At 39.5% G+C, this 13,854-nt stretch overlaps 1 protein-coding gene and 1 pseudogene across 5 annotated transcripts in view; one reads left to right on the top strand and one right to left on the bottom strand.

Moving 5' to 3' along the window:
- Positions 1-2,203: 2,203 nt before the first annotated feature.
- The window catches only part of ATAD5 (ATPase family AAA domain containing 5), a 36,679-nt gene continuing 25,028 nt past the window's right edge, over positions 2,204-13,854 (top strand). For 2 of the 4 annotated variants that reach the window (XM_027130322.1, XM_027130324.1), the window contains exons 1-4: positions 2,204-2,639; positions 4,877-6,798; positions 7,513-7,621; positions 12,619-12,774. In XM_027130322.1, coding sequence (XP_026986123.1) covers positions 2,574-2,639; positions 4,877-6,798; positions 7,513-7,621; positions 12,619-12,774 — 2,253 coding nt within the window. In that variant the 5' untranslated portion in view covers positions 2,204-2,573. The remainder of the gene's footprint in view (positions 2,640-4,876; positions 6,799-7,512; positions 7,622-12,618; positions 12,775-13,854) is intronic. The other 2 variants (XM_027130321.1, XM_027130320.1) reach the window with 1 other exon arrangement.
- Positions 10,593-13,854, bottom strand: part of LOC113632775 (U6 snRNA-associated Sm-like protein LSm3 pseudogene) — a 33,127-nt pseudogene continuing 29,865 nt past the window's right edge. Inside the window, exon 2 of the transcript XR_003437950.1 lies at positions 10,593-11,359. The product of XR_003437950.1 is annotated as a U6 snRNA-associated Sm-like protein LSm3 pseudogene (transcript). The remainder of the gene's footprint in view (positions 11,360-13,854) is intronic.

Here is a 13,854-nt window from a genome sequence, read left to right as displayed (position 1 = left end):
GTTTCTTAATGTACCTGTTGATAGGTTGTTCCAAGTTTTTTACTATTACAAATAAAGCTGCTATCAACATTTGTGTACAAGGGTACAAGTCTTTATAATATAACTATATTGGGAATGTGGGAGGAGAGAAAGTATGGAGGGTGGTGTTACAAGAGAATTAACCACCATAACAGGACTTTAATGAATACTGTTTAAAATTGTTAGATCAGGGCTTCCCTGGTGGTGCAGTGGTTGGTAGTCCGCCTGCCAATGCAGGGGACACGGCTTCAAACCCTGGTCCGAGAAGATCCCACATGCCACGGAGCAACAAAGCCCAGGAGCCACAACTACTGAGCCTGCGTGCTGCAACTACTGAAGCCCATGCGCCTAGAGCTAGTGCTCCGCAATAAGAGAAGCCACCACGATGAGAAGCCCACGCACCGTAACTAAGAGTAGCCCCCGCTCGCCGCAATTAGAGAAAGCCGGTGCGCAGCAAGGAAGACCCAACACAGCCAAAAATAAATGAATAAAATAAATAAATTTATTTAAAAACATAGTTGTGTAAAGATATTGAAATATCTAAAGATCAGCAGATATTTATAGTGCTAGAAGACCAGGGGTTGAACCCGTGTCCCTTGCATTGGCAGGCAGATTCTCAACCACTGCACCACCAGGGAAGCCCTCAACACATTTTAAATGCTTAGCTTTTTAGAAGAATAAAAAGCGCTAGAGACATACCCTACAACCCAGCAATTCCACGTTTAGGTGTGTATCCTGGAAAAGCACCATTTGTGTTCAAGGAGACAAGAATGTTCGCTGACTCATTGTCTGACTAACAGAAAATTGAAGACAATTTAAATGATCATTACTGAGGAAATGGATAAATAAAATGTTGTGCATAATTGGGTGGAATGCTCAGGAATGAAAGGGAACGAATCAGATCGACCTGTATAGCTCTTGAAGACAATGATGAAAGAAACAAATTGCTGAGTGATATTTACATTGTTACCTTTTATGTAAAGAAAAACAAAACTAAAGATTTTTCTACGGATACGTATATGTATGTAAAAGTATTAAGAAAGGCTGCAACGCTATCCACCAAATAGGTAATACTGGCTGCCATTGGGGCTAAGAGGAAGAGACCGAGTTAGGGGGTGAAAGTCAAACAGACTTTCAGTTTTTTCTGTAGTTTTCTAATTGATTGCTCCTCCTCCACGCTCTTGCTCTTCCATCTTCTCCTCTTCGCCGTCATTCTCTTTGCGTCGCGTTCTTACACTACGTGAGTTATAAGTAAACGAAACCAAAACAACAAAACAGTTTATATTTAGAAGTGCAGTCTCCCTTCCTGAAAAACCTTATCCGGGGTTAATAATTTTCAAGGAGAAAGTAATTACCACTAATTTCATTGGAGAAATTTGTACCCTTTATGTTGTCCAGGCAATAGCAAATACCATAAAGATAGACACAATTACGTCAACAGTTAACATCAGTTTGCATAACCCGACCGAACAAGGTGGCTTCCCGTTACTATTTGACAGGTGTATTTACATGACTTGTTTCAGCTCTTACATACCGTGTAGTTAAAACTAGCACTCAGACAAAATAAACACACTCTCTATATTGCAAGTGCAACGAAAAAAAAAAAGTAAAGCTAAACATGTCTGTGAAAACAATGCAAATGATGTATGAGATTATCTTCACTACAAACTAGCAAACTACTGGTACCCAGCAACAACTCGAACACACGCCAGCCAACTGAGGCGACGACCTTGGGCTCCTAGCTGCTCGCGAGGACGAAATCCACGGGAAGAAATGCCTCCTGAGCTCAATTAGGGGTAAAAAGTCGAAATCTCGGACCCCAAGTGGGCGTATCTCTAGGTAGGACGCTTGCCAAAATAACATTTTATTCCGTGTGGGAGTGTAATCAATTGTTATTCCCTTTTCTGTATTTTTCGAATTTCCACTTTTAAAGGGGCTAGTCTGGGGCGTCAAAAGTATGGGGTTCTAATTCTGCCACCAACGGACTTAGTCAAATCATATCCTCATCAGTGAAACTGGGCGTAAGAAGTTTGAATCTCCGAAGTCCCCGCTACTTTTAGATTCACGGTAAAGCAATCCCACCTCCTGCAGTCTTGCCGAAGAAGCATTTTGGCCCTCTCGGCTCACTGTCCGCGCAGCCTCCGGAAGCAATCTAAACTCCGCCCCCTGCACTCTGGACGGCGCGAAAACCCAGTTGACAAGAACTCCCTGCGAATCCCGCGGGTAGGATCTGTGTTCGGCCTGCTTTCCCCGCGGGATCCCCAGTCCCTATCACTCAGAACTGGAGCGGCGGCCTCAGGGGCACCCCGCGCTCACCGACCGCGCCCGAGGGTCTTCGCTGCCCGCGCTTTCTCACCGCCTCTTCCCGCGTTCTACTTGGTTGAGCTGGGCCCAGCCTCTGCGACCACCCCGGGCAGTGGGCGCGGGGGAGTCCGAGGCGGACCCCGCGGCCCAGCTCCTCGCTCCTGCTGGAGCCGGCCGCCTCCATGGCCTCCCGACAGGCCGGGCCGGACCGCGGAAGGTCCTAGGAACCGGGATTCCGGGAAGCAAGGAGCATGGTGGGGGTCTTGGCCATGGCGGCGGCAGCTGCTCCCCCTCCGGTGAAAGACTACGGGAATGAGGTGAGTTTGAATGTCTCCGAATGTTGGGTGTGGGGGAAAGGTAATCCCGACTTAGGATCTATGAGGGGGAAGGAGGGATCTGGTGACGCCCCAGAGTCTGACATTCTGTGGAACAATTGCTGGGGTGTGTCGTTTCTTAAAGACGTGATAGGTCCCTAGAAACATTGGGATTGTGAGATGTTTGCGGGGACCTTAAGATGCCTAGTAAAGGACTAGTTACCAGATCCTGAAATGTTTCTGGAACTTGATGTTTTGGACTTGTGAAATGTTACGGAGGATCCCAGGGTCAAGTCTAGGGTTCATGATAAGGAATCATAGAACTTTAGCGTTGAAAAGAATCTTTAAGTTCTACCTGTCCACCCAATCACCTGCTCTAGGAATACCGCTTAGATTGTCACTACAGGAATCAAAAAAGGTACGTCATTTAAAAATCACTATCTCATTGTTCTAGGTAGGGCTTAAGATACTGCAGTTAGAAGTCCCAGCTTGGCATGCTGTTATTCTCCTGTGTTCATCAAATTTCAGTGAAATGTACTAAGCAGTTGTTGTTAAGAGATTCTAATGCCATGAAGTAGTGGAGTAGCATCTAAAAGTAGACGGTTGCTATATTTTTACACCTTTCAAGCTCGCATTCTAACTGAAGTATGCAAACAGATGTCTTCGAAGTGAGTCAAGATGTATATTCACTTATTTCGCTGAGACTCTTACTTTTTAGAATTGAGTACTTTTGTCTGCTTGCTAATAGATGTTACGCTGATACTTCTTTGCTGAAAAGGCAGTTGCTCTGCTTGTCTCAGGTGTGAAGAAGGACTTTTGATACTTGAATTACACAGTTCTTGCTTTTTGTTTGCTCAGTTTTCCAGTCTTTTCATTACACGCTCTGCTTTTGGTGCCCTGCTTAGAGGGCTATTTCACAGTAATGATACTTACTGTTTAGTATTTTAAGGGTAAGGACCTTATACACATTATTTTACTTAATATCAGCCCTGTGATGAGGTGTTTTTATCTGTATTCTACAGATGAGAGAAGGTTAAGAAGTAATTAAAAGTAAGTTAGGTTAGAAAAAGTAAGTTAGAAAATTAACAGTAATTTGCTTAAGGTCCCACACTAGTAGATGTCAGAGCCAGCACTTGAGCTTAGATCTGCCTGACTCCAGAGCCTATGGTATTGTGCCTCTGATACGAGCTCACGATAATAATACTACTAACAACTCATTAGCATTTTCTTCTAGTACATTTATCATTTCATTTTAAGATGTAAAATTTTAATCTGTCTGTAATTTATTTTGTCTCATATTTATCCAGAGGGTTAAAATTTGTCCCCGTACTATTTATTAACTACTTCTTTGCCCACTAACTTGAGTGCTACTATTATAATATACCAAATTCTTAAATACACACTTATGTCTCTTTCTGGTTTTCTAATCAGTTCTATTAAGTTGCCTGCCTATTCATGCATCAGTGCTATGCTTTTAATCATGATAGCCTTATAATCCATTTTAATTTTCTAGACTTATAATTCCTTTGTTACTTATCTTCAAAAAAAACAAAAAGGTTTTCTTGTTGTTCTGGCAAGTTTTTTCTAACAAGTGAACTGCGGGAAGTTAAAAATAAAGTTGCTGGAGCTTTTTTTTAAGGGTACTAAATAGTATAAGAGGCAGGCGGTAACTCTTAATAGCACACTAAAACACTGAAAAGTTTTGTTTTATTTGTAGTAAATGTCCACTATAATTTTCACTTAATTAGTAAATTTTGAGATCCTAGACTTGTTCACCATGTACCTGTTTCTTGGAAATAGTTAGAATAATTTGTTTATTTTTAACTAAAACAGTATAAAGGGAATGGAAATAATATTTATAGAGTTCCTAGCATGCATCAGACTTCACATGTTTGTATGTAATATGTTCATTACAAATTCTGTGGGGTGGGTGGTACTATTCAAAAGTTATAGAGTAAACAGAGGCCAACAGTAATTAACACATTTGTACACAAGCATAGGGGGCCTTGAAACTTTTTATTGCCGTATAATGTATAAAGTACACAAATTATAATTGTATAACTTGATGTGACATTGAGATTTGAATGTAGGTTTAACTTTAAAGCTCTTTTTCTTCCTAATATGTAATGTTTATCAACTAAGGGAGCCTTCCTTTTTTTATTGCATTACATAAAATAATAGATCCATGTTTAAAATTTATGTTGCTTGAAATAAGTGTTTTTCTTCTTTTAAATTGATAGGCAAGCAAGAAGCGAAGGAAAGATGATGACAGAACTTGCAAAACAATCACTAAATATTTATCACCAATGGGGAAGACTGCAGACAGGGTTTTCTCTCCACCAAAATCCAGTAATATTCTGGATTATTTTAGAAAGACTTTACCCACAAATGAGAAAACTCAGACAGCAAAAAAGTACAAGATAAAATCATCCACACCACTGCCTGCTGACAGTGACAAAGACTGTAAAACACCTTTGGAAATGTCCTCAAATACAGAGAATAAGAAGAGAGGAAAGAGACTTAATTTATCTCATCAACTAAGTCATATTAAAACTGAAAATGAATCTGCAATTGAAATTAACAGTGATGATAGCAAGGAAGACTCCAGTTTAAGTAACAATTTTGTGGGAAGTAGTACTTCTGCTTTACTCTACAAGAAACATGTCAAGGTACTTGCAGAAAGTATTCAAGATACCAAAAAACAATCAAGCACTATGACCTCCAAAAAAAGTTCTAAGAAAGTAAGTCCTAAACAAGGCCCCTCAAAAAATGATCGCAGAAAATTGAGGAAAAGGAAGCACAGAGAGGTAATAGATCTATCTGAAAGTTTACCCTTAGCAGAGGAACTAAATCTCCTTAAAAGACATGGTAATGATAGTAAACAGATAATGCCTTCCCTAACTAATGAAATGGAAAATACTGCAAATGATGCAGAATCTAGAGATAATATAACTAAAACAGCCCAGTTAAATGATAGTACAATAACTGTCTCATATGAGGAGTTTTTAAAAAGTCACAACGAAAGTAAAGTGGAACAGGCACCAGACTCTACAGTGTCTGTTTGTATTCCTTCTGAAACTGTTGACGATGCAGTCAAAAGTGGTTGTATGACTGACCCAGAAACCTATGAAATTTCCCAACAGGTCCGCTTTAAGACAGTCACTGTTCTTGCCCAAGTTCACCCCATCCCCCCAAAAAAGACAGGGAAAATACCCTCAATTTTCTTGAAACAAAAGCAGGTGGAAATGGAAAATAGTCTGTCTGATCCTGAGAATGAACAGACGAGTCAGAAAAGAAAATCTAATGTCGTTATACATGAGGAAGAACTAGAATTGGCAGTGTTGGAAGCTGGAAGTTCTGAAGCTGTGAAACCAAAATGCACTCTAGAAGAAAGACAGCAGTTTATGAAAGCATTTAGGCAGCCAACATCAGATGCACTTAAAAATGGAGTCAAAAAGTCTTCTGATAAGCAGAAAGAGCTCAATGAAAAATCTTTAAATGAGGAAGGAAGAGACAATAATTCTAAAAAAATCATGGAAAATCCTAATATCCAAATGATTTCAAATAATGGCAATTCACAGACACATGCTGATAAAGGAGGTTTTCCTAAGGAGAAAAGTAAAAAACTGAAGAAAAAGAATAAAAAAATCTTAGATACTGGTGCTATTCCAGGTGAAAATAGAGAGAGAAATCCTCAAGAGAAAGAATCAACTTTTTCCTTTAAAGAGAAACAAAATCAAAACAGGCTTAGAATGAGTTTAAGACAAAAGAAAACAGAAGTTTTCAAAAACAGCACATTACTTAACAGCAAAAACCTTGTTTGTGAAGGTGCAGCAGATGATGACCCTCTAAAAATTTCCTCTCCGTGTAACAATAAGTCTTCAAGAAAAACCGGCATACCAGTTAAGGATAAGGTTATACACTCTAAAGCTGAGACTGAAGACAGCTTGGTATTTGTTTCTACACTGAAACCAAGCAGAAGATCTGTAAGAAGTAGCAGCACACCTGCTACAGTAATCATTAGAGCTACTGATTCTGAAGACGCACAAGACGATAGTCCAGTAAAAGCTTCCACTCCAAAAGCAGCGAACTTATCAGGGAAGCGTAGCTTATATACAGCGGAATTAATAACAGTATCCTCTGATTCAGAGAGTCCTATTAGGTAAAGTTTTGTTTTGTTCTCAAGTTCTAAATATTCTGCATGTATTATTAGATGTGAAGGAAAATATGTCAAGCACTGAAGAATTTTTTTTTTTTTCTAGAACACAGCTGACTTATAAGAAAAAGAAAACAGGGTTTCAAAAATGTTGCTTATTTTCCATATTTAATTTAAACTCAGGCATGATTTCAGAAGAATTCTAGTCGTATTTTAGATGAGTTTTAAACTCTTATTTATCATAGTTGTTAATTCCTGGAGAAATATCCTCCAAATATGAATTCTGTGTGTTTAACAAACATAAGATTAAAAATAAATCATAGAACATTTTTAGGTAAGCTGAGCCATATACTGTGAGGTGTTGTGTTGGCCAGAAAGTTTGCTCAGGTTTTTCCATAAGATGCCTCGGGAAATCCGAATGAACTTTTTGGCCAACTCAACATATACTTGCATGTTGGTTCTGGCTAATCCTAGGGGCTAATATTCTGGAAAGCTTATGATTTATAAAATGAAACTTTATATTTTCTAAGAGTTTAACATTGAGTTTGGCTTACTTTTGAATCAGTAGTTTGAAACTGATGGGGGGTGTTTTTTTTCGTTTTCTGTTTCAGAACTGTCCAGAAATTAGAGCCCTAGTTGGTTCCTTTCTATATTTAATTGAAATTCTTACACGTTATAATCACATAAATGTTTGTGAATATCTTTTTGGGTTTTTTTCAGAATGAAATTCACCAGAATTAGTACTCCCAAAAAATCTAAGAAAAAATCTAAGAAAAGATCTAAGAAATCTGAAGCAGCTGATGAAGATTTTGAGTCTCAGACTAGAAAGGTAATTGAAATATTAGGGTGTCCTGTAAGTGGTATTCTGTTTTGTAAAACAATAACTATTACTATTGGAAGTGATACGCCAAAAGAAGATTCACATATTTCATAGATTGGTTATGTTAACTATAACCCTATATTATTTTTTGCTGTTATTTTATTCCTCTAGTTAGCTTATTAAGAGATCAACATATCTTATTGTGAGATGAAAGCAATTGATAAAGACAGTATCGTTTACTTAGAAAAAGTTTTCTTAGTGACAGTTATATTCCAATCTTTTTGCCTAAGGCTGCTTATGGAAATAAGCATGATTGAATTTTTGGTTTATTTTTATAGATTAGAGGCTAACAAGTGGGGTCTCTCAACCCTGGTACTGTTGACATTGTGCGCTGGATAACTCTTTGTTGTGGGGTACTGTCTTGTACGTTATAGGATGTTTCGCAGTAATCCTGGCCTCTACCCGTGAGATGCCAATAGCACCCCAACTGCCCTAGCTATGACAACCAAAATATCTCCAGTCATTGCTAAATATCCCCTGGAGGGAAAAATCACCCCCAGTTGAAACATTTTTCTAAAGGGAGAGGTTGTATGTATAAGAATAGTTTAGCTGCTTTTGTAAAGTAAACTGCTTATCCCTTATGATGAGAGAATTGGATTCTCTCCTGGGTGAGTAGGTACAAGTGTGTGTGTGTGTGTGTGTGTGTGTGTGTGTGTGTGTGTGTGTGTGTGTGTGTGTGTGTGTGAATCCTTGGGTGAAAGCCACTGCCACAGAAAGTTGGTATCTCTTTTGTTTTTATTTAACAACTCTCTTCCCCGCCCCCCCCCGCACCGCGTCGGGGTGGGGGGGGCTTCTTATCTCACTCTAGGTACTATGCTTGGTACTCTTATCATTAATCTTATAAAGTAAATATTTAACCCTGTTTTTTTTGTTTTTTGTTTTTTTTTTTTTTGCGGTACACGGGCCTCTCACTGCTGTGGCCTCTCCCGTCGCGGAGCACAGGCTCCGGACGCGCAGGCCCAGCAGCCATGGCTCACGGGCCTACCCACTCCGCGGCATGTGGGATCCTCCCGGACCGGGGCACGAACCCGTGTCCCCTGCATCGGCAGGCGGACTCCCAACCACTGCACCACCAGGGAAGCCCCCTAACCCTGTTTTGAAGGACAGTGGCGCCAAAGGAGGTGAAAATATTTTTGAGAGTTGACATGATATATGATGGAATTTAAGCTGGGGACAGGGAAAAGGGGTACCAGGGGCTGATAAATAAGGAGAAAGTAGAGAGCTGTCAGGACGGAAGTTCCTGTTTTAGTCAGGAGTAACCAAGTGTGAGCTGGGAGGACAGGCAGCTAGGTCAGAAAGGAGGGTGTTGGAAATGACTGGTTTTTGAGATGATAGGACTATGGTTGGTTTTGATTTTCTTCATTTTTCTGTTTTTTGTTTTTCTATAAACGTGAACTTTTAAAAACTTTTATCAGAAAAATAACGATTAGGAAAAAAAAAACAGATTTCAGGTAATAGCAGAACTACATGCCAAAATGCATGTGGATTTTTTTTTCACACTTTCACTAAAACATGTCTTTTTTTTTTTTTTGGTACACGGTCCTCTCACTGTTGTGGCCTCTCCCGTTGTGGAGCGCAGGCTCAGCGGCCACGGCTCACGGGCCCAGCCGCTCCGCGGCATGTGGGATCTTCCCGGACCGGGGCACGAACCCATGTCCCCTGCATCGGCAGGAGGACTCTCAACCACTGCGCCACCAGGGAAGCCCTGTTTTTCTTAACTGTTTCAATGATTGAGTCGTTAATTTAAATTTAGCTGAATTATTTTGAATGCTAACTTATCCTAAGGTTCATCAGCCTGTCAAAAATTTTGCTAGGGACTTCCCTGGTGGCGCAGTGGTTAAGAATCCACCTGCCAATGCAGGGGACACGTGTTCGAGCCCTGGTCCGGGAAGATCCCTCATGCCGCGGAGCGACTAAGCCCGTGCGCCACAACTACAGAGCCTGCGCTCTAGAGCCCGCGAGCCACAACTACTGAGCCCACACACCTAGAGCCTGTGCTGTGCAACAAGAGAAGCCACTACAATGAGAAGCCCGCGCACCGCAACGAAGATCCAACCCAGCCAAAAATCAATCAATCAAATAAACTTATGAAAAAGAAAAAACAATTTTGCTAGCAGAACAACAAAAATCTGTCACTCTACTACTATAAAGCAGATCCTTAACATTCCTAACCTCCTTATGTATGTTCTGAATATCCATATCTATTCTTTTTTTATATTTTAGTTTTAATTAAAAAAATATTTTTTTCCGTGCCTATTCTTTTTAATGTTTTTAAAAAACATTTTAAAAGTTTTTGGAATTCCCTGGGGATCCAGTGGTTAGGACGCCGCGCTTCCACTCCAGGGGGCACAGGTTCGATCCCTGGTGTGGGAACTAAGATCCTGCATGTCACAAGGCACAGTCAAAAAAATTTTTTTTTAACTTTTTAAAAACGGCAAACATTTGTTTAAAAGACACAGTAGTATATAAATTTAAAAGTGAAAACTTTTAAAATTTTCTCTCTCCTACTGTTTAGGGGGAACCCACTTTTTTTTTCTTAATTGCTATCTCTCTTACTTTTTAGAAAGATTCTACTGAGCTTTTAAATGCTGCTTATATTATTTATTTATTTGGATTTAATTTAATTTATTTATTTATTTGACTGCCTTGGGTCTTCGTTGCTGTGCGTGGGCTTTCTCTAGTTGTGGCGAGCAGGATCTACTCTTCATTGCAGTGTGCGGACTTCTCATTGTGATGGCTTCTCTTGTTGCAGAGCATGGGCTCTAGGTGTTCCGGCTTTAGTGATTGTGGCACACAGGCTCTAGAGCGCAGGCTCAGTAGTTGTGGCGCATGGGCATAGTTGCTGCACGGCATGTGGGATCTTCCCGGACCAGGGATTGAACCCGTGTCCCCTGCATTAGCAGGCGGATTCTTAAGCACTGTGCCACCAGGGAGGTCCCCAGGGGGAACCCACTTTTAATAGTTACAAGTTCATCTGTCCAGACTTTTTCCTATCCTTAAATATTTATATGTCATTTTTAAAAGGGATCATATAATGTGAGCTATTTTGCAGCTTGCTTGCTATGTGTTTTCTTTTGGGTTTTTTTTATGCATCTTGGTGATCACATTTATTGGAAGGGTTGGAGGAAAATAAAAATGCCATTTAGCTTAAGAATTTGTGAGTTATCTACAAATCAACTTATTTCAGAAGTTGAAGAATTCTTGGTTATTTCTTAAAATCAAAACATACGCCGGTTTCTCTTTTGAATATCTTCTACATTTAAAGAGGCAATCATACAAAATCTCCTATTTTCCACACAGGATAAATTCTTTGTTTCAACCAACTCTCAATGGTGGGGCAACTAGCACAACACCGTCTCCCCGGACAAAGAGCATCGGGATATTCCGTTTGGTTGATTTATATATCTCTTCATATGTTTCTTCATCAATTTCTATAGTTGTCACAGTTTCTTCCACATCTCCCAATATCATATTTAAATGCTGATCATAAGCATGTAACCTGCCTCGAAGCTCTCTGTCGTTTCTCATTTTCACATAGATTCGTTCATCCAGACTGAGCCTGAAGAGATCCAGAGGCTCTCCTACAGTGTTGGTAGTTTGTTGCTGGTCTACGTCGTCCGCCATCTTCCAAACCCTGTGCTCTTTGCTTGCTATGTGTTTTTAATTCAAATGTAAAAACGTGTAGAACTCAGAATATGGAAAATACATTATCTGGAAGATAATATTTAAATGCATAAGGTCGCTTAGTACATCAGTGGCAGAGCCAGGCCTGAAGGCCAGACTTTATTCTTATCAGTGCTCTTTTCCATACCTACTACCTTTTCAACCTCTCTTCAAAGGACTCAGCCTAAAAGTGACTAAAATCAAAGAATAGGTGCCATGAAGATAATGGGGAAATAATCAGTAATTCTGATCTGTACAGACATCTATTTGTTTGTTTTGGCTGCACCACGTAGCATGTGGAATTTCCCTGACTAGGGATTGAACCCATGGCCCCTGCACTGGAAGCACAGTCTTAACCACTGGACCACCGGGGAAGTCCACAGACATCTTTTTATTTTTTTTTTTCCGCGGTACGCGGGCCTCTCACCGCTGCGGCCTCTCCCGTTGCGGAGCGCAGGCTCCGGACGCGCAGGCTCAGCGGCCACGGCTCACGGGCCCAGCCGCTCCGCGGCATGTGGGATCTTCCAGGACCGGGGCACAAACCCGTGTCCCCTGCATCGGCAGGCAGACTCTCAACCAGGGCGCCAACAGGGAAGCCCGGCAGACATCTATTTTTAAAAAATGTTTTATATACAGACATTTAATATGGATATCTTTTTGGGTATTTTTCACAAATGTAATTATATTTATCTGAATAGATTTCAAGCAAGCAATAAAGGCAAACCAAGTATAATTAGACACATTTTAATTTCATTTCCTTGGTAAGATTTGAATAACCATTTTTTTGGTCTTTTATTTAGTGTGATCTGTGATTATATTTTTCTATTATATATGTACTTAGTGGACTTCATTTTTTTAGAGCAGTTTTAGGTTCACAGCAAAATTGAGCAAAAGGTATAGATTTCCCATATACCCAGTGCTGTCACACATGCATAGCCTCCCCATAATCAATATCAAAATAGTACATTTGTTATAATTGATGAACTTACATTGACACATCATTATCACACAGTGTCTGTAGTTTAAATTAAGGTTCACTCTTGGTATTGTACATTCTGTGGGTTTAGACAAATGTAAAATGACATGTATCCACCATTATAGTACCATACAGAGTAGTTTCACTGCCTTAAAAATCCTCTGTGCTCTGCCTATTCGTCCCTTTTTCCCTGGCAACTACTGATCTTTTTACTGTCTTTAAAGGTTTGCCTTTTCTATTTTTTTTCTATTATTAAATATAAAATATTTGCCAGTAACCTAAATTATTATTTCACATTTGTGTTTAGGTAAGCAGTGCTTCAAAAAATGTATCCAAAGCAAAACAATTGATTGAAAAAGCAAAAGCTTTACACATTAGTAGGTCAAAAGCTACTGAAGAAATAGTGACACCTTTAAGGCGTTCGTCCAGACATCAGACGCTCCCTGAAAAGTCAGAAACAGAAGTAAGTATTACAAATATTTATTGATATAAATTCTGTTCTGTTCTTCTGTTTGAAATGGGAGAAGGAAACTGTTATAAAATTATAAGGTAGAATTGTAGGAAGCCCTGAGGTTGTAGAAAAAATATCATTTTCCATTCTCTTCGAAGGCTTTGGCTCTCTTTTGCCTACAGAATACACTCTGAATCCTTATCAAGTCATTCAAGATCCTTCTTAGGCTGAACTAGCTCCTCCTTTTCCTCAAAACAACCCCCCTTCCTCAAACACACTCTTTTTGCTCCGTCATACTAAATTATTCATTTTGCCCCAAAGGCTGCAATTTTTACTTTTTTCAGTTTGTAGTTTCAGCATAAAATGTATATTAGGTACTCTCTTCCACCTGAGGAATTCCTACTCAGAGTTTAAGATCCTGCTAAATTATGCCACCATCTCTCTCTCTTTTTTTAAAAAATATAATAACATGATTTATTTAAAGTGTGCAATTCAGTCACTTTTAAAGAGTGTGCATTCATTCACAGAGGTGTGCATTCATCACCACAGTCAGTTTTAGAATATTTCATTACCCCCAAAGGAACCCTCATTCTCCTTAGCTGTCACCTTCCTATCTCCCCTCCCCCAGCCCTAGCCAAACACTAATCTACTTTCTGTCTCTATAGATTTGCCTATTCTGGACATTTAATATAAATGGTATCCTACCATATGTGTCCTTTGTATCTGGCTTCTGTCATTTAGCGTAATGTTTTTTTTTGTTTTTTTTTTTTTTTAGCGTAATGTTTTAAAGGTTCTTCCATGTTGTAGAATCAGTATTTTGTTTCTTTTTATTGCCAAATAACACCCCATTATATGGAAATACCACATTTCATTTACCCATTCATCAATTGATGGACATTTGGGTTGCTTCCACTTTTTGGCTATGAAAAATGCTGTGAATAATCGACTACCTACTCTTGAAAGCTTTGCTGATGCCTTCAAGACAAATAGTCTCCTTCCCTATATGTACTTTAATTTACTTTCATGGGGTTTTTTTTTGTATTTAGTCAGTATTACTTTCACTATACTATATTATAACTAGTTAAACTATGT

This window comes from Aethalodelphis obliquidens, unplaced genomic scaffold (genome assembly GCF_003676395.1).
Source record: "Aethalodelphis obliquidens isolate GAN/ISIS:26980383/991018 unplaced genomic scaffold, ASM367639v1 scaffold38, whole genome shotgun sequence".
NCBI lineage: Eukaryota > Metazoa > Chordata > Mammalia > Artiodactyla > Delphinidae > Aethalodelphis > Aethalodelphis obliquidens.
This window is presented reverse-complemented; position numbering and strand designations above follow the sequence as displayed.